Below are 18,989 nucleotides of genomic sequence, written 5' to 3' on the forward strand. Positions count from 1 at the left end.
AACCAAGAACTGTCGTAGGGAACCGTAGAGAGCATAGTGTCAGGTGCACTAACAGCGCAGCGTGTGAGCATAGTCGGGGGGGGGGCGGTGGCGTGCTTGTTTGTTTGGGTTTGGGTTTTGGTTTTTTGAGACAGGGTTTCTCTGTCGCTCTGGAGCCTGTCCTGGAATTAGCACTTGTAGATCAGGTTGGCCTTGAACTCACAGAGATCCACCTGCCTCTGCCTGCCCCGTGCTGGGATTAAAAGTGTGCACCACTACCACCCCGCTTAGTCATGTGATTTTGAAGAACTCCAGATCTTCTCCCTGCAGCTCTGGGATGTTAGACTCTGTGTCTCGGGGTGCCCATCTGTAAAGCATGTCATTGGGAGGAATCAGTGAAAAGCCAGTACACGCCGAAGGCTTGGTCCAGGGTATGGCTAGTGTTAAGCACTCAGTCAGTAAGTACACAGTGACCCTTAGAATGTGGTCCAGATGCCTGTATACTGAGCATCTGCATCTTAAGGATGAAGGCAAGTGATGTGCTCACGCAAGCATCCCTTGATGCACATGTGATAGACTCCGCTTTCCTTAGACTCTGATTTCATCCCCACAACCCTCACATTTAGCCTCATAGAAATACTGAGTTGCAGAAAGGTTGTCAGAACATACTGAGTCTGCGTGTTACCTTGTTTCCGTGTTAATTTTCAAGCCTTTGTGTGCCAAGACTTCACTACACATTTAGAAATTAAACATTCTTCTTGGTGTTCGGGGTGTGGGATCTTTGTTTTCTTTTACCAAACCACTGTGTTAAGATCTGAAGATGCTTGCTCCTCCCCTGCCCCTCCGCCAGCAGTACTGGTATGCAGCCAGGACTTCAGGCATGCCAGGCAAGTACTTTGCCACAGAGCCATAACCCCAGCCCTTGAGGCTCAGGCTACCTTTCAGTTTGCCAAAACAGTTCTAAGTCCAAGGTGGGATACCACGCAGGCAACTTTCCGTATCGGTTAACAAAGTAATGATCTCACAAATCCAGTCGCTAGGTCAAAATGGCAACTCTAAGCTGGATGAACTTGGGGAAAATACGTTTCCCTTCACAAAACCTGTCACAGGTTGAAGACCTGTTTCCAAAAGGGGCAGGAGGAGAATGGAGGAGAACGAATAAAGCTTCCATCAGAGCGGTAGTGTGTCCTGGGTGAGGTAAAGAAATCCAACAGCCAACTTCTAACTAGTGATACACCCTACTTGGAATTCAAGAAACCAGTGTGAGCAGGGATTTCTGAATCATCAGATCCTTTGTGATCCTTGTGTCTACTGATCCCTGACACACACAGCTCAGCTGGAGAGAGACAGAGACAGAGACAGAGAGATCAACTGATCAATTACTTCATCTTTTGACTCACACTGCATGCATCCAGAACAGCATGTGAGGTAGGGGTAGGTGTGTGTGTGTGTGTGTGTGTGTGTGTGTGTGTGTGTGTGGTTTGGCTGTGTATCTGTGTATGCACAAACAGGTATGCATGCACATAGATTTTGCTGATGGACACAGCTCTAGGGCCTGGCTAAGAAGCGGGATTTTCTCAGACTCCCAACCCCTAGGAGCATTTTAGTGGGAAGTCAGGCAGCAGCCTGTGATCTGCTGAATGGAGGCCGCCATCACTGCTGGGGTTGAAGCCTGTTTTCTAGACCTCTGGCTCTCCAGCCAGGCTTCCTGAACTTCTGGAGAAGCCATCTGCCAGGTGGAACACAGGATGGAAGGGTGGGTCAGGGCAATCCAGGCTTCCCGGCACTGCAGGCTGACCGCACACGCCCACAACCGGTTCCTTCCTGGTCACGGCTGCTGATCTCTCATCTCCCTCTTCTAAGCCAGCTTCAAGTTGGCTGCTGGCCAAATATGAATCAAGGAGGATGTGCTGGAGTGTGTAGTTTGAATCGCAAAGACAGAAGTGTAAAAATACTTCCCCAAACTAGTAAAAAAAAAAAAGTGTGTTGTGGAAATCCTGGGAGATTATAAGAGACTTGCAATTTGCATTGGCAGTTATTCTTACTTGGGCTCGTGTCTGCTTTTACGGAGGGACACCAATGAAACAGAAACCTCACGTTTGATAGCACTTTTACTGTCGATCTCCAGAGCTCAGCCTGTGCGCCACATCTGCTCTGATTCCCTGGTCTCCAGCACCTAAGGATTTATTCTGGAGACACCCCTACCCCTCCAGCCCCACCCCTGTGCTATTAACTGTAGAGGGAGGAGCTACTTAGTAATTCTACACCTGGTCAAGCCCACGCCCACCAACTTGTTAAGCTTCCCAAACAAGTGTAGGGCCAAGCATGAGAACCTCCGGACCTGGGAGCTGGAGCAGGAGGTGGCTCTGGCTGCCGCTGCGCTTGGCTTCGGGGAGTTCTGTTCCAACTCTCCCATGAATCTACTACGATGGCCGTTGATGACAGCAATTTATATTCCAGAACGAAGAACAAGTTAAGTTCGTCTCCAAATGAGCTTAAATCGTTAAGACGGAGCAGCCTGCCACCTGACCTTCCCATCGGCCATCACATTAGAGGAAAACTTCAGAGAAACATCAAAAACTTGGAACCTGTTCACCTGAGGCGCCCCAAAAAGAGACCATCCATATTCCCAGGTAGGGATTGTTTGAATTCATGCTTTCCTGTTAAAACTGAAACAGACAAAAATTACATAATGTAGACAATCAAATTGAAACTAATCTGGAGCGCTTTTGAGGGCGGGGAGTACCAAAAAAGCAGGGCCTTAAGGAGTCAGAACCACCTTTCAGCTCTGTTCTAGAGGAGTTCAAACTGTCTTTGCTTTTCAAAGCGCCCTGTCTTTTCCCTTTGATCTGATTGGTTGTGAGTCCTTCCAGGCTCTGTTGGGGATCGACAGCTCTGCCGTTTGGACTTGTTAGCACCCACGGGTTCATGGCACTGCTCCGCTTGCAACCCTGAGAATTCTGTGTAGCGTTTCATGTCCAAGATTTGATTGTTGAGTGGAGCTAACGTTTGGTGTGCACCAGAAATCCACAGCGGTGCGTTCTCTGTGCATGCTTCAAATTCCAACCCGGCAGCAGGACCTGAGACCGCTTGTAGTCACGGGCTCAATTCAGCAATGGGGGCGAGAAAACATAGTAGGTGACCAGAGAAACGTGAATCTCAGTCTTGCTAAGGGATCCTGAAGTTGGCCTTTGATGTTCTGCAGTGAGTGTGTTACGGATGTGTAGAGAGCGAAGCCACCTGCCACGGGGAAGCCTAACTGTTCACCCGCCAGAGCTAAGTGAGCTCTGCAGTTTGAATTATTTGCATGACTTGATTTTAGTATTTGCATTGGAATTTCTAGGGAAACTGGATCTGCCATTTTTGTTCTCGTTCATTGTTTTATTTACTTCGCATGTTTAAAAAAATTAGTGACAATGCCGAGGGCTGGCTGGGTTATGTTAGAAAATGAGAGAATAATTCAGCCCAGTATCACTCCATAAAGATTACACTGACTTCCCTAGTAGCTGATGCCTCATACTGATTTAGGCAATGAAGCAGAAAATGATTTGGGGGAGCTCGGGGCACTAGGTCACACAGTGAGGTTACATTTCTTTGATTTTTATTTTTTGTGTCTGTGTGTTTCGCCTTCATGTATGTCTGCATCGCTTTCGCGGCTGGTGACTATGGGGAACAGAAGAGGGCTGCTCCGGATCCCCTGGGCCAGAGTTATGAGTAGCTGTGAGACACAGTGTAGGTGCTGGGAATCAAATCCAAGTCCGAGTTCTTACAACAACCCCCCTATACATGCACTCATACACAGACACACACCACACACACATATACACACGTACACACACATACCACCTACACACACCACCACAATACACATATACATACATACCATCATACACACACACCACCTACACACATACATACACACATATGTACACACATACCACCTGCACACACATACACACACCATCACACATGCACACATACATACACATACCACACACATCACACACCTCCACACACACACATCATGCCACCACATACACACATACATACACACCACCTACACACATATATACACACCACACACACACATATACACACCACCTACGCACACATATACACACCACCTACGCACACATATACACACCACACACACATATACACATCACACACACACAAACACACACACACCACCAAAGAGATACTTTTTGTGGAGCTGTTTCTTTGATGTTTCTTCTTGATATTTCTCTGGTATTGTGCTCTGTTGGTGAGAGATGAGAAGATCAATGTTAGGTTGATCCAGAAGGTATGAGCCTTTGGATGTGTGGGCGAAAGAAGGAAAGGATAAGATGAAAAACTGCTGGAAGGGGCAGCGTTTGGATGTCGAAGGTAAACCCATCTCCGGACCCAGACTCACCATGATTTCCCAATGGTGACCTGGTGGTTTGAATCAGAATGATCCCTGTAGGCTCACGTGTTTGAATAGTTGGGGAGCGGCCCTATTCGAAAGGATTAGAAGGTTTGACCTTGTTGGAGAAAGTGGGAGTTGGGCTTTGAGGTTTCAAGAACCCAAGCCAGGCTCTTCTCTCTTCCTGCCGCCTGCAGATCTGAATGTAGAACTCTCAGGCTACTCCTCCAACACCATGTCTGCCCACCATGCTCCCCACCGTGACAGTGGAGTAAACCTTTGACACAGAAAGCCAGCCCCAATTAAATAACGTCCTTTATCAGCGTTTCTGTGGTTCGAGTGTCTCTTTATAGCAATGGAACACTGGGACAGGAACCAAGTGCTCAGAATGACCTTGTTTTCCTGAAACCCACAGCAATTGGGTCAGTTTCGGGGGCGGGGGAGGGTTCTCAGTTATTTCTTCTATTGTCACCTGCTCTTCCTCCTCTCTGCTTCTGTTGGTTGGTTGCCGCCATCCATTCTGCTTTCTCCCACTGTCCCCAGCAAAGCCTCCACTCCACAAAGGCTTAGAGAACCCCGGACCCGCAGCCGTGGTCCTCGCCCTGCCATGTGATCACCTGGCCCTGATGGGCACAGTCTCTTCTCCTGGACTTTATGGAAATTTCCCTTTGGGGCATTTATGTGACATTTAGTTGACAGAGCTGCTTTGGCAAAGTAAAGTGTGGAAGAGTCACTGAAGCCTGAGTGGTGCGGGAGAATTGTCTGTATTCTGTCAATCATGTTTTAAATAAACGCTGATTGGCTAGGCAGGAAGTATAGGTGGGTCAACCAGACAGGAATTAGAGATGGGGCGATGAGAACAGGAGAATTCTGGGAAGGAGGAAGCCCATTCTTTCCATTCCTGTCCAGATCACCGAAGAAGCAGGGTGTGACCTGCCTCGCTGAGAAAGGTACCGAGCCATGAGGCTAACATAGATAAGAATAATGGGTTAATATAAGCTACAAGAGCTAATAAGAAGACTGAGCTAATGGGCCAATCAGTTTATAACCTAATGTAGACTCTCTGTGTGATTTTTCTCTGGGACTAAAGGGCTGGGGGATTGGGCAGGACAGAAACTCCAACAAACAGGCCCCTCATGTTACACCTGAGGAGCCGGGCTGTGGTTCTTACAGGGTCTTTGGCTGCCAGTATGTGCTTCCAACCTCCTCATAGGCTGCTAGGGCTTCTTTCTGGCCATGTGCTGTTTGGTTGGTGAGTTTGTTGTTGTTGTTGTTGTTGTTGTTGTTATTGTTTTAGTTGTTGGTGTTTGCAGTTCTCAGATTTGAATATAGTGCCTCATGCATGCTCTGGGCAAGTACCCTACCACTGAGCTGTATCTCCAGCCCTCTTTATAACTTTTTAAAAAGATTTTTATTTTTTATTTGTATGTGTGTGGGCATGTATGCATGCATGTGTGTATGTGTATGTGTGTGCCTTTGTGCATGTGTGTGTGTGCATGTGTGTGCATGTGTGTGTGTGTCTGCGTATGTGTGCGTGAGTGTGTGTGTGCACAGGCAGATGACAATGGAGACCAGAGAGGGTGTCAGCTCCTCTGGAGCTGGGGTTACAGGAGGTTGTAAGCCTCTGATGTGGGTGCTGGGAACTGAGCTTGGGTCCTCTGGAAGATCTGGAAGACCCTTTCACCCCGCCTCTTTTTGTTTTGTATTTTGAGACAAGGTCTACTAAGCTGATCAGTCTGCCCTTGGCATCACTGTAGAGCAGGCCTGCCTTGAATCTGTAATCCTTGTTTCAGCCTTCCGAGCAGCTGGGCTGACAGGTCTGCACCACTAGACCCAGCTCGCTCCTGCCTCTTTCTGCATAGAGTTCCTCCTATGGGAACAGCACTAGGAGACAGACTCTGTCCATCCCTGCCTCCTTAATACCAAGACAAGTTAGAGTCACCTGCCCAAAGTCTGAGCACATAGACTCTCTGGTTTCTACTTTCTTCTCAGTTCAACTATGGCTCCACTGTCCTGCGCCTGGCACCAGCTCCTCCCCGACAGTGGGTGATGTAGAAGTATTTTTGACTGTTCATCCTGGCACAGTACCTATAGGTCACCCACAAACAGAAACACACACTGCTCGGGGCAGCTCTTCCTAGTGTGTGTTGCTATTCACTTACACAGAAATGACAGACATAATATAGGGGCGGGGCATGAGGGTTGGAGGGTGTCTTCCACAGTTGGCAAATGGCAAAACTGGGGCTAGGGTGGGACTCCGGACTGCAGCATCATAGCCTTTCCCACTGTGTTCCCCTGGCCTCTGTTCTCGGTGAACAGAGACTTTGTTCACAAAGAGCTGAGACTTTGTCTAATGAGAAGTGAGATCTGAGAACACGCGTGTTCCTCTCAGCGCTCCTAGCCACTCCCTTGTTCCCGAAGTCAGCTTGCATCTCTACCTAAAACCCCGCATCTCCCACATCCTGTGCTTCACGGTGGAGTGCTTTATTTCGTTCATTCTTCATTCATTCATTTGCTCGTTCATTCACAAACTACCAGTTTAGCCCTTGCATCATAACGGGAAAGAAGCCTTCAAGGGTCTAGCTCCTGCGTTACTTTTTGGTTCTTAGCTATTTTGCCTCTGGGGCCATCTTACCTGCAAGTAGTTACCTATCTAAAAAGCAAGTCTGTTTTATTTCTTAATGATTATTTGGGGGGAAATATTAGGATAGTAACTCTATTAGGTAAAGTTCAAACCCAACAAGAAGTATAAGAAATATCTGTTTTCTCTGAGAAATTTGGTGCCAGGGAAACTCTCAGGAACCCACAAGGATGACCACAACTGAGACTCCTAGCAATGGTGGAGAAGGTGCCTGAACTGACTGCCCTAATTGTCATCAGAGAACATTCATCCAGTAACTGATGGAGGAGGTTGCAAAGATACACACTCGAGTACTGGATGGAACTCTGGGAGCCCTGTCAAAGAAAGGGAGGAGGTCAGTGGCGGCACATACCTTTAATCCCAGCACTTGGGAGGCAGAGGCAGGTGGATCTCTGTGTGTTCGAGGCCAGCCGGATCTACAGAGTGAGTTCCAGGACAGGCTCCGAAGCTACACAGAGAGACCTGTGTCAAAAAACCAGAGGGGGGGGGAATTGTACAAGCCATAGGGAGTCAAGGTCATAATGGGGGAGCCCACAGAGACAGCTGACCTGAGCTCATGTCAGCTCAAGAACTCTGGACCAATAGTTAGGGAGCCTGCGTGGAACCAACCTAGGCCCTCTCCATAGGTGTGACAGTCGAGTAGCTTGGTCTGGTTGTGGGGCTCCCGGTAGTGGGATCAAGACCTTTCCCTGGCACCTGAACTGGCTTTTGAGAACCTATTCTCCATGCTGGGCTGCCTCGCCCAACCTTGATGAAGAGGGAGGAGCTTGGTCCTGCCTCAACTTGATGTGCCAGGCTGTGTTGACTCCCATGAAGAGGCCTGACCCTTTCTGAATGGAAACAGAGGAGGAATGGGTGGGCGGTAGATGGGAGGTGGAGGGAGGGGATGGGAGGGGAGGAGGGAGGGGAATCTGTGGTCAGTATCTAAAATAAATGAAAGAATTTAATAAAAAATTATCAAATCTGTCTACTAACCCCAGCCCCTTCCCCACATGCCCTCCTTGTGTTCACACAGGCGTCACCAAGCTCAGATGCCAGCGCCCCATGCTTGCTTCACCAGGGTTAGGCATATGCATAGGCTCCACCTACCCAGTTCCTACCTGAGCCTCTCTACCTCCTCCTGACCCCTCTGCTGGGCGGGTGCAGTCTTTGGTCTGCTCCATCTCATGGCATCTGTCTCACTGCATTGTAATGATGGGTCTTACCTGTCAATCTCCCACTAGCTGATGATTCAGGTACTGTATGGGTCTTGTTAACTGTTGTGTGCCTGTTGCCTGTCACAATAGCTGGCACACAGTAGGTGCACACATGCAGTCGGCTTAGATTGTATTGAATGCTCCTGACCTCCTCCCTGTGCTCTGCCTCTGTCCAGAAGGTTGGTTCTTATAATACCTCTTCTCATCGCTACTCACACACATACACACTCACACACACTCCAGTGCAGGCACACACACAGATGCAGGCACACACAGGGGTGCAGACACACACATACACACAGATGCAGAGACACACACACACAGGGATGTAGACACACATGCACAGATGCAGAGACACACACACAGGGATGCAGATACACAGGGATGTAGACACACACGCACAGATGCAGAGACACACATACTGATGCAGGCACACACACAGGTGTGGACACATACACAGATGCAGACACACACAGATGTAAACACACACAGATGCAGTCACACATACAACTATAGGCACACACAGATGTAGGCATACACACAGATACAAAACACACAGATAAAGACACACGCACAGATGCAGTCACACACACAGCTATAGACACGCACACAGATGCAGACACACACAGATGTAGACACACACAGGGATGCACACACACATACTTATGCAGGCACATATACATATACAGACACACACTCAGATGTAGGCACATACAGATGCAGACACATGCGCACACACATGCACACTGAGAGTTGCAGGTGCACATACAGATACAGACACATACAGGTGCAGGTGTGTGCACATACACACAGATGCAGGTGCACACACAGGTGCAGACACACACACATACACACACACAAAGTCCTTCTGCCCACTTCTCTGCCCTCTTTGTGGGCTAGAAGGTCCAGCTCTACCCACCCATCTTCTGTCATCACCTTGAATTCTTCCTCTGATAACTTTTCATCTCCTCTATGCCAGTTGCCTCCTTGGCTGCGAGGCTTTTAACTTGGTGTTTGTGTGTGAACGCTCTGGAAACAGATTATACTTAAACAGGGACTGTATCTTTTGTTCTTCAATGGCATCCATTCGACACTTGGTCATTTCAAACCATGGATTGAACTCTCTAAAATGGGAGCCAAAAGAGACTGCCCCTTAGGGTGTTTGATGGGGCATTTGGGTCATAGTATACAAGGTATCAGAGTCTCTGCCTCTATAAAAGACAGAAAGGTCATTTGCTCCCGAAATCTGAAAGAGCTTGTGCAGCCAAGCGCCCAGCCACAGACCTGGCTCAATACGAGCAAACAGGGAGTGGGCTGAGCTGGATGCTCATGCCCATGGGCCTTTGGCTGAAATGAGCCTGGCAGCCTCCACCTGGGAGACAGGGTGGTTCCCATGCCAGGTGTAACAGACTGCTCATTCAGAAACTTTAAGCTAAAGAGTTGTGTCTTGATCAGCTAGATTTTAAAATACTGTAATGATTTTACACTTGTATGTTCTAAAAGCAAGGAGTCATCTGGTTGGGGGCAACAGCCCCAGTATCTCTTGGTTGTTTCTGATGAGGACTTTGGGACGGGGAGCCTGGATAGTACTCACTAGACATGTGTGCCAGCATGTTGGCCGACACCACTTGTCATTCTTAAGTTAAAATCCAGTTCCTAGCCAGATGCGGTAATGTATGTCTCTAATCCAGGTCCTTGAGGTGCAGAGGCAGAAGGATTGCAAGTTTGAGACTAGCTGACTGTATAACAAGACCCTGTCTCAAAAAAAAAAAAAAGATTCCAAGGCAAGTTGGTTTTTTCTTTCAAATCCACAGTTCAACACACACACACACATACACACAATATAAGCATTTGGCATTTCTTATATAAACTGCTTTATCCCATCTCTTGCTGTGTGAGGTTTGTTTTAAGAAACAGGGTAGATATGAGAAGCATAGCAATAAGCTATTTTCTGGGTGTTCTTGCAGTGAGCAGCCTCTCTGCTCAGGGAATTGTGGGATGGGCTTGCAGACAAGCTCACCTCAGAGCCTCCGCCCAGGGGACTGTGGGGATGGGCAGGCTGAATGTTTTTGCTGTTGTCATTGTTGCTGTTTGTTTTGTTTTGTTTCAAGACAGAGTCTCACTATGTGGCCCTGGCTTACCTGAACTCACTGTCTAGACCAGGCTGGCCCCAAACTAACAGACATCCACCTTCCTTTGCCTCCCGAGGGCTAGGATTAAAGGTGTGCACCATCATACCCAGATTCAAGTTGAACATCCCCAATTCAAAACTTCAGATCCAGAATGTCCCTGACTATGAGACAGTTTGAGGCTAACCTCATACATGGATTTCTATACTTGGCCTCAGGCAGTGACCATGACCTAAATCAAAACCTGGGATAAAATATCATGTAAATTTACCTCTAGGCTTTGTGTAGAATTTGGGTCCGTAAGTGCAACCTAATATGAGTTGGGTCCTGGTGTGTGTTCACCCAAATATCCTGCCATCCGAGTCCTTTCTGGCCCCACTTCCGACGCAGAGTATTCACCTGAGCTATGTTCTCCGTTGTATTTTCGTCACCTCAGCGCCCCACAGAAGAGTGCGCCAGGTGGCGTGTCCTTAGCATCTCCAGGGACGATGGAGAGTTTGGTCGGGCCCTTTACAAACACTCGCTGTTACAAGGGTGTTTCCTGGGATTGTGTCCGTCATTTCAGGCTGGGTGGTCACGTGCTCTAATGATGTGACGACAGCCGCTGTGCCTCCTTCTCGCGCTGCCCCCTCAACGCCCACCACAGTGCTTTCCACCCAGACGTGCTGAAGTTGTCAGACCAGGGGGGAAACTACGTGGCACGTGTCATAAACCACGTCACCACCTCGCCACCAGCCACACCCAGCCTATCTGGTCCAATGGCTTCTTTAGGAAGCCGCTTTGCTTGGTCAGCAAAAATTTATTCATTGTCAAATGCATTAAGGGAATAAGGTTTTGACTTTGTTTTCTATTTTCATTTATTTAAGAAACCACATTGAATGACACCCTTCTACCTGGTACTTTGAAGAAGAACAAAACGCTGATACTATGGTGGTTTTTTTTAATCATTTTTATTTTTCGCTTGCATCCACTTATTTGCATAGAAACAAGGAGAAATATTTTTACACTTCTGAAGAGATTGACTGGGAGCAAGTGCAAGCAGAAAACTTCCAGTTCGTGGCTCACTTTTAAGCTGCCTTCCTCGTGGTGCATGTATATGTGTTTATGTATATCACACAATGTAGCTCTCTGAAAATATGTAGGTATAGAACGATCGTTATGGTTCTGAATTCACTGCCTCAATTGGGTCTGACGCAAGTGCTGCACATTCCGTTTGTTGCGTTGTGGATAATGTGATCTAAGCTCTCCTGTACATCTTTCCGTTCTTTTTTCCCTCAATATTTATTTATTTCATTTTATGTGTGTGTGGGGGGGGTGCTTGTACATATCTGTGCACCACATGCATGCAGTGCCCATGGAGGCCACAAGAGGGCGTCAGAGACGGTTGTGAGCCACCACGTGGGAACTGGGAACTGAACCCAGATCCTGTACAAAAACAGCCCGTGCTCTTAACTGCTGAACTTCCAGTTTTGTCCTTACTTTTCAAATGGTCAAATTCTGTCACAGGCAGCCAGGGAACCTTTTTTTTTTTTTTTTTTTTTTTTTTAGACAATAGAAATAGATAATGTAGCTGTCCCACCCACATTCATGGTTGCCTCCCTCAGGAGGGAATAGATGAAGTGTTTTATTGTGAAAGGTTTGTTGGCAGAGCAGGGTAGGATAATCTGCAGATATGGACCTGTATCTGTGCTTGCCCAGAGCAAATAGAAAACTTCCTAGACATCACCCAGTTAGAAAGGAAAGGATCAGTGAGTGGAATCCATGCTTCTTGTGAATGCGTCTCTTTAAAAGGCTCTTCTGAACATTCCAAGCACTACAGAAACGAATACCTTAACAAGAGAACGAGTGAAGGGAGAAGAAAAGCAGGTGTGGTTGGGTCACCAGCCGTGCAAAACAGCCAAGACATGGATTGCAAACACCTGAGCTTGTGGGGGGTCTCATAGGAAAGTGGGAGAGAGAGATGAGGGGGTTGCTGAGCCGTCTAAACAGTGCCAGAGGCTGGTGCTGGTCTTTAGCCCCACGTGATCTGAAGGGCACTGCTTATCATAATGACTGCTCTCCCTCTCACTGGGCAGCAGAGAGAAGCATTGCTAACCCACACCGGAGCCGTGCAGGTTGCCGTCCTTGTCTTTGCAAACGGAGCGTGCGGAGGGAGAGGGAAAGTGTTCGCGAGTGCGTTGCTCTACTGGAGCTCAGGCTGGGTTACATGTTTATGAGCCTCGCTTCTTTTCGGTGTGGAAGTTTAGGATTTAAAACACCACGAAATGCATTAATGTGTAAAAGGGCTACACAAAATCCACATTAGTCAGTCAACTGGAATCCTGCCCCTTCCCTGAACCACAGTGTCTATAAACCCTTAATCTCCTCCACACTGTAATTATAATCTCAATGGACCACGTTGCTGCCTGCTACTCATTACTGAATGGGGCTGATTCATAAGATCTGCTTAAATGCTGTGTAATAGGACTGTGGAGTAGCTTGGGGTTTTAAATAAAATTATAAAGCATGAAATGCCATGAATTTTATCTAGAGTGGCAACATTTCTCTTGTTAGTATTTAAGCAATGTGTCTAAGTAGCAGTTGTCTTAGCATGGGCGGGGGGAGACTTACTCCTTCATTAGCAGCCTCTACTATTGGCCATTCCCCGAGTAAGACCATGAGTCCATTCTCAGGGCCACTGCTTCTGTCCACCTCTCTTTGTGTGTTTTGCTTTATCACTGAGACAGGATCTGCCACGTGGCCTCAGAGACTCAGCCCCGCAGGCTGGCAAGACAGGCACATCCACCGGAGTTAGCTAAGGCCCTGCCTCTTATTACCATGCCCCTCAAAGTTAAAGCTCAACATGGGTTTTGGAAGAGGCATACAACTATAGAAATACTCCTCTAAATTATTATATTTCATATTATTATATTCTAAATTTTATATAAAATAAAATGATATAATATTATAATGTAACATATGTGAGATAATATATAAATATATTCTGAATTAAATTATATTCTAAATTATTATAATTTGATTTTGGGAAAATGGTACACTTTTTTCTTTTTTTATTTAAAATTCCTTGGAGGGGCTGGAGAGATGGCTCAGCAGTTAAGAGCACTGACTGTTCTTCCAGAGGTCCTGAGTTCAATTCCCAGCATCCACATGGTGGCTCACAACCACCTATAATGAGATCTGGTGCCCTCTTCTGGCCTGCAGGCAGGATACTGTATAAATAAACAAATACAATCTTTTAAAAAAAATAAATAAATAAAATTCCTTGGAATATTTAACTTGGGCTCTTGCCAAGTCTGGACACCAACAGCTGTTTCAGCCATTTGTCATGGTCATTTTTCAAAGTCAATAAGACTTGTAACACCTCCCCGAGACATTATTTTTTAATTTAAATTTATATTTTGAGAGTCTCATACATGGGCACTGTGTATCAATACATCCTTTTCCTCCTTCCCTCTCCTCTTCAGCTCCTCCCATGCCCTCTCCGCACCCTCTCACGTGCATGACCTTTTTCTGTAAATATTACTATACACATAACCCATGGAGCCCATTTAGTATGGCTCATATGTATGTGTGCTTAGGACTAACCCCTTGGGACTGGGCCATCTTCCTGGTGAGAATGGATTCCCCTGTGAGCAGCCCTTGGCTGCCTGTAGCTCTTCTTCTTGGAGCGCGGCCCCGTGAAATGTCTGCAGTCCATGCAGCCATGTTGACTGGTACTGTCACTGTGCGTCTTGCGTAGGTGGCCATATTATTGATATTCATGAACTTCCCTGTCTCATCTAGAAGACTCTCTGTCCCAGCAGGTGTCCTGTCCAGACGGCTCACAATCCGTCCACCACCGTCCCTGCGAGGTGCCCTGGGCCCTGGGTTTTCCTACTTACTAATCTTACAAGTGTGACTTTGAGTCTTGAGGACTTACTATCTTATATGCCTTTAATTGCACAAAGTCATGGATGAGTTTTAGACTGAAAAACACGTGCAAGCAAACAACTCCCTTGGCAGGAAGCCCAGCAGAGCATCAAAGAACTAACGGACTGTGAAAGTGTCTGCAGAGGGGGTCAGAGTTGAGGCACCCCTTTATCAGACAGACAGCTTGCCCCAGGCTCTGCCACCAGTTTCTCACAGAGACCCAGTGAGGACACCTGGAACATTTCTGTGGGCAAAATAGGAAAAAGTGAAAGGCACCCACTCTTTTCTCGTATGTCCAGGCACCCACCTACTCTGACTACCTCCCCCACCACCTTCCCTGTTTCCCAGACACTGGAGGAGGAGTACACTGGAGGGAGACACATGGGTAGCAGCATCCAGATTGCGTTCTTGTTTTTCGGTCTGTTCTTCAGAAAAAAAAAATGTGTATTTCTTTGACAAAAACTGTTAATGGGGACTGTACTTTCATTTCCTAGCGACCCAAACCTAAATAATCACACAAAAATTATATTAATGACAGCACTGGCCAACAGCTCAGGCATATCCCTAGCTAGCTCTTGCATTTTAAATTAACCCATTTCTATTATTTTATATTTTACCACAAGGTTTGTGCTTTTATACGTTACATCTTGCTTCTTGGGCAGCTACGTGGTGTCTTCCTGACTCCGCCTTCCTTCTCCCTGCATTCAGTTTAGTTTTCCTGCCTAGCTATGTTCTTCCCTGCCATAGGCCAGGGGAGTAAATAAAGTAGCTTCTTTATTCACCAATGGTAATAAAACATATTCATAGCCTACAGAGGGGACTCCCACATCAGAAAACAGCGTCATATGGGAGAGAAAGGGTTTGGGTTCAAGAAAACATGGTTCTCCTCAGAGGTAGGAGGAACTGGCTGGGCTCCTATATAAACCTGTCTCTGGAGGAAAAACGCCTAGAGATATGGCCCCTTTCAAGGACAGGCCTCAGTTTATGGTTCTTGTTGAGTGAGTTTCCCAACCCTTGGATCTCTAAGGAAACTCAAGCATATCTCAAAGAATAAGCTGGTAAGTGTTAAGAAACAAAATTTAACACGGCATAAAAGATTTACAATTTCCTAGTTTCAAGTTTACCTTCACCAGCAATTTTAAGATATTTTCATTTCCATGTTCAAAAAACACATAACCAAAAGGCTTTCAACCACACATACTTCAACTGTTAAATGTAAAAAGAATCATTTCCCTACACACAACATAACTAGATCTCTAATCGTAAATCAGCCAGGCTTAGTGGTACCCATCTTTAATCCCTGTACTCAAGAGGCCAAAGTAGGTGGATTTCTGTTGAGTTCCAGGTCAGCCTGGTCTACATTGTGAGTTCCAGGCTAACAGGGACTATGGGGCTATACAGACTCAACAAAAGAAAAAAAGAAAAGAACGGAAGAAAGAAAGGGGGGGGAATCACCTTGACAAAAAGCTCTTGGTTACCAGGCAATGGTGATGCCTGCCTTTAATCCCAGCAGCGGTGTGGATCTCTGAGTTCAAGGCCAGCCTGGTCTACAGAGAGAGTTTCAGGACAGCCAGGGCTACACAGAGAAACCTTGTCTCAAGGCAGGGTGGGGGGACAGGGGAGCCTCTTGGTTTAAAGAACAATGAATAGAAATGGGACTGTTTCTTCCGTCATTGAAAAGCAAGCACTTTGCAAGAAGATGGCTCCCTTCAGTGCTTCTAAGGCTTAGCAGATCCCAGTTAGCCCTGCCAGAAGACGCCGCCTTATTGTTTCCTGTGCTCTTCAGTTTTAAAAGCTATCCTCCTGAGAATCCTGTAGCGCTGGAGATGGACACAGACGCCAGAAATGGTGAATATTAATAAATTAATATTTAGAAAAGAAGTGGAAGGAAACAAACACATTTGTAAACAAGTATCTTATTTTCCTAAGTTCATGAATTGGAAGCTAAGGAAGGCTTTGCTTACTTCTATTTGGTTTGGTATAATGTAGTGGAGGCTGCCCAGTATAGGTTGCTTAGCCTCTGCCCTCCCAGCCCCCCTCGCCCCAGTCACACATACCTGCTTCTAAAAGGAAACAAACCCAGAAAAGAACCATAGCAGGCGAGAATCAAAAGAACTCTCACAAATTCATACAACCCAAGTATTAGCTGGGAGCATTTTGCTCTCTTGGGTTATGTAAAAAGCAAGCTTCCACTCAATGTCTGTAGACAGTCTCAAGCCAGACCCCATGATTTCCGTATTCTTTCCAGGGCATCGTGTCCTCCGACTTCCGTGCTTGCTTCTGTTAGCACTCCCCTTGTTCCACTCAGTCATCCGTGTGTCATCCGTGTGTTCGTGTCTCACTGGCTTCCTTCCATGGAATCAGATGTGAAATTCAAGCTCCTTCCTTGATTTCTGTGAACAAAACTCAATCATAAAAGTGAATGCATGCAACTTTCCTGGATGTCTGGGGAGAGTCAAATCTAGGGTTAATTAAAAGCAACATTTGTTTTGTTTTTTCAAGACAGGATTTCTCTGTGTAGACCTTGTTGTCCTAGAACTCACTCTGTAGACCAGGCTGGTCTCAAACTCACAGAGTTCTGCCTACATCTGCCTCCCGAGTGCTGGGATTAAAATCATGAACCACCACTGCCCAGCTAAAAGCAACTTTTATATAATAGTAATACTGATTGCTTGCTTGCTTGTTTGCTTATTGAGTTTGTTGTTGTTTTGTTTAGATAAGGGTCTACTATCTAGCCCTGCTAGTTTGGGGCTCTCTCTGTAGACCAGGCTGGCCTTGAACTTATAGAGACCCTACTACCTCTGCCTCCTGGGTGCTAGAGTTAAAGGCATGCACCACCATACCCTCTTGTTTTTTCTGGTTTTATTTGGAGTTGGAGTCTTACTATGTAGCCCAGGATGGTCTTGAACTCTTGGTCCGCACATCTCAGCCTCCTTAATGCTGGGATTCAGGCGGGTGTCAGTGTTACCGGCGAGATGTCCCTGCTTTTGAAAAGCCTTGTCGTCAGTCACCTTCCTGTTGGAGATTTCCTGGTGCTTGCTGTGTCAGTAAGCTGCCACCTCTGTGGGTCACAAAGGTCTCTCCGACTCCTCTACCGCGTCCTTGCTGTCACTTTCAGCTTCTGTTGGGCAGTTCTGCTCTTTCTGATGCCTGGATGTGTGTGCTCTTGCTTCTTGATCCTCAGACCTGTCATTGATCTCCCAAACCAGTCAAAGGGCTCATCAAAATCCAAGCCCAGCTGAGATTATTTCCTTTAAGCCTGTGGTCATCCTGAGAGGCCATGAGAACCAGCGACCTGCAGCTGGTGAGAAATAATACATACATACATACATACATATTATATTTATATATGTAAATATATACTTAGTCTTGTGCACCGATGATGCAAATGGAGCTTCATGTATCTTTTTTTTTTTTAGTTACAGTTTGGTTCTGGTAGAGTGGGTCTTTCTAGGGGAGGATTTACATGCAGCAGACGGACTGTCAGCAAAGCCCCAGAAGGGCCTCGTGACTGGAAACCCAGCTAGTCAGTCCATTACCCAGACCTGCTTGAAGGGATCACAGGCCATGTGAGAGGCCCCGCTGGTAAGGCTGCCCCGCACACTGCCCCGCACACTGCCTTCCTGAGGGTTAAGTCTCAGGATCCGCCTGCCTCAGGAGGATTTGTGTTTGTAAGGACACCTGATTTCACCTGGGCTGGCTCAGTGACGCTTTGAGCTGGAGTATATTAAAGGCCAAGTTTGTTCTGGGAGAAGCCAGTGAGTCTTGCTCTTGGTCTCCCTGCCACCCACAGCTGTGGACAGTCTCAGAGACCAGTGGAGCATCCTGAGTTACCGGATTTCTTCGTGTTTTTAGCATTCAGAGTGGTTTGTGAGCTACGACGATTAGTATAGGCACTGTGGTATTTTTCATCCAACTCGATCTATGTCTACAACCCTATTGAAAAAAAAATTTAATCACAGAGAATAAGAAACTGATTAGAGAGTCATTACTAAGTATATTGCTACTTATGTTATGCACTTGTAAATTTTGTATAAATAATATATTTTATTAAAAAGGTGACTCAAGTTTTTTTTAAAAAAAAGATATTTATTTAACTTTATTTTATGTGCATTTGGTAGAAGGTGTCAGATTCCCTGAAACTGGAGTTCCAGACACTTGTGAGCTGCCATGTGGGTTCTGGGAATTGAACCCGGGTCCTCTGGAAGAGCAGTCAGTGCTTTTAGCTGCTGAGTCAGTAACTCAAGTTTTAAAGAATATACTAACTCTACTATGTAATATATATATATATATATATATATATATATATATATACATACATACATACACACACATTCTTTCTAACAATTTTTATTTATGCTTATATTGTCTCCCTACCTTAATATTAACATTTAGAAATTATTTTCTATTATTTTTAATTATGTTTATTTGAGGGGTGGTATGTGCATGTGACAGCTGATGTCCACAGAGGCCAGAGGGTCCCTTGGACCTAGAGTTCCAGGTGGGTGTGAGCTGCCTGCAGTGGTCCTCTGGAGGAGCAATACATGCTCTTAACCTCAGAGCCATCTCTCCAGTCCTTTAGCTGTTTTGAGTAGAACTGAGTTATTATTCAATCTCCAAGACTTCTCACAGTGTGCTCAGGAAATGCAGATGTCACCCTCCCCCCAACAGCTGTATCAAACTCTATCCTCTTTCTACCCAGGTGTTAATAGAAGCCAGCAGTTTGTCCC

At 46.3% G+C, this 18,989-nt stretch overlaps 1 protein-coding gene across 4 annotated transcripts in view; it reads left to right on the forward strand.

The window, feature by feature from the left end:
- The window catches only part of Fry (FRY microtubule binding protein), a 393,449-nt gene that overhangs the window by 84,104 nt on the left and 290,356 nt on the right, over positions 1–18,989 (forward strand). The window contains exon 2 of one of the 4 annotated variants that reach the window (XM_087902760.1): positions 2,440–2,612. Coding sequence is in view for 3 of the 4 variants with exons in the window: in XM_087902759.1 (XP_087758885.1) it covers positions 2,408–2,612 (205 nt within the window). In the remaining variant the exon portion in view is untranslated. Of the gene's footprint in view, positions 1–2,286; positions 2,613–18,989 lie in introns of those variants that run through there. The other 3 variants (XM_087902759.1, XM_087902746.1, XM_087902750.1) reach the window with 3 other exon arrangements.

Source organism: Myodes glareolus, chromosome 2, assembly GCF_982192425.1.
Source record: "Myodes glareolus chromosome 2, mMyoGla1.1, whole genome shotgun sequence".
Taxonomy (NCBI): Eukaryota; Metazoa; Chordata; class Mammalia; order Rodentia; family Cricetidae; genus Myodes; species Myodes glareolus.